General features: G+C 70.3%; 1 protein-coding gene across 1 annotated transcript in view; it reads left to right on the top strand.

Moving 5' to 3' along the window:
- Positions 1–56: 56 nt before the first annotated feature.
- The window catches only part of NUP160 (nucleoporin 160), a 34,289-nt gene continuing 33,696 nt past the window's right edge, over positions 57–649 (top strand). The window contains exon 1 of the mRNA XM_035899621.1: positions 57–145. Within this exon, the coding sequence (XP_035755514.1) occupies positions 57–145 (89 nt within the window). The remainder of the gene's footprint in view (positions 146–649) is intronic.

Raw genomic sequence — 649 nt, 5'->3', positions numbered from 1 at the left:
GGACAGGGCAGCACCGACCCCACAGGGCTGCCAAAGCCTCTTAGTGCCCGGCACCCATGGTGTCCTGCGTGGCTGGCAGCCACCTAATCCTGCCGGAGGGGTGCAGGGCACCCCCACCCCACACATGGCCGGGGGTCCCAGTGTGGTACGTCAATCCCAGCCCCCTGGCACACACCTTGGGGTCACCCCATGTGCTGCAGCCTCTGTCTCACACCCCCAGCTGGGCCCAGGGACCCCCCCAGCCCCATGGCTGCCTGCCCTAGGTGTCTCCCAGCACTTCCAGGACCCCCAGTCCGCTGCCCTCCTCTGGGACCCCCCCAGCCCTGCCCCTCGTTTCACCAGGACCCTCCACCCCCACACTGCCTGCAGCACCCAGGGCTCCTGCCCCACTGGGACCCACAGCCCTGGGCACCCTGGCACCCACCACTCCAGCCCCATGGGGACCCACAGCTCCTGCCCCACCGAGACACACAGCGCTGGCCCCACCGGCATCCTGGGCCCCACAGCTCCCTGCCCCACTGAGACCCACGGCTCCCTCCCCACGGGGATGCGATGGCTCCTGCCCCACCGGGACCCACAGATCCTCATCCACTGGGATGCAATGGCTCCCACCCCACCGGCACCCAACGCGCCGGGCAACCCCCAGAAC

This window comes from Egretta garzetta, unplaced genomic scaffold (genome assembly GCF_000687185.1).
Source record: "Egretta garzetta isolate BGI_Z169 unplaced genomic scaffold, ASM68718v1 scaffold1458, whole genome shotgun sequence".
NCBI classification, from domain to species: Eukaryota; Metazoa; Chordata; class Aves; order Pelecaniformes; family Ardeidae; genus Egretta; species Egretta garzetta.
Note: the sequence above shows the minus strand (reverse complement) of the source record. Positions and strands in the feature narration are given on the sequence as shown.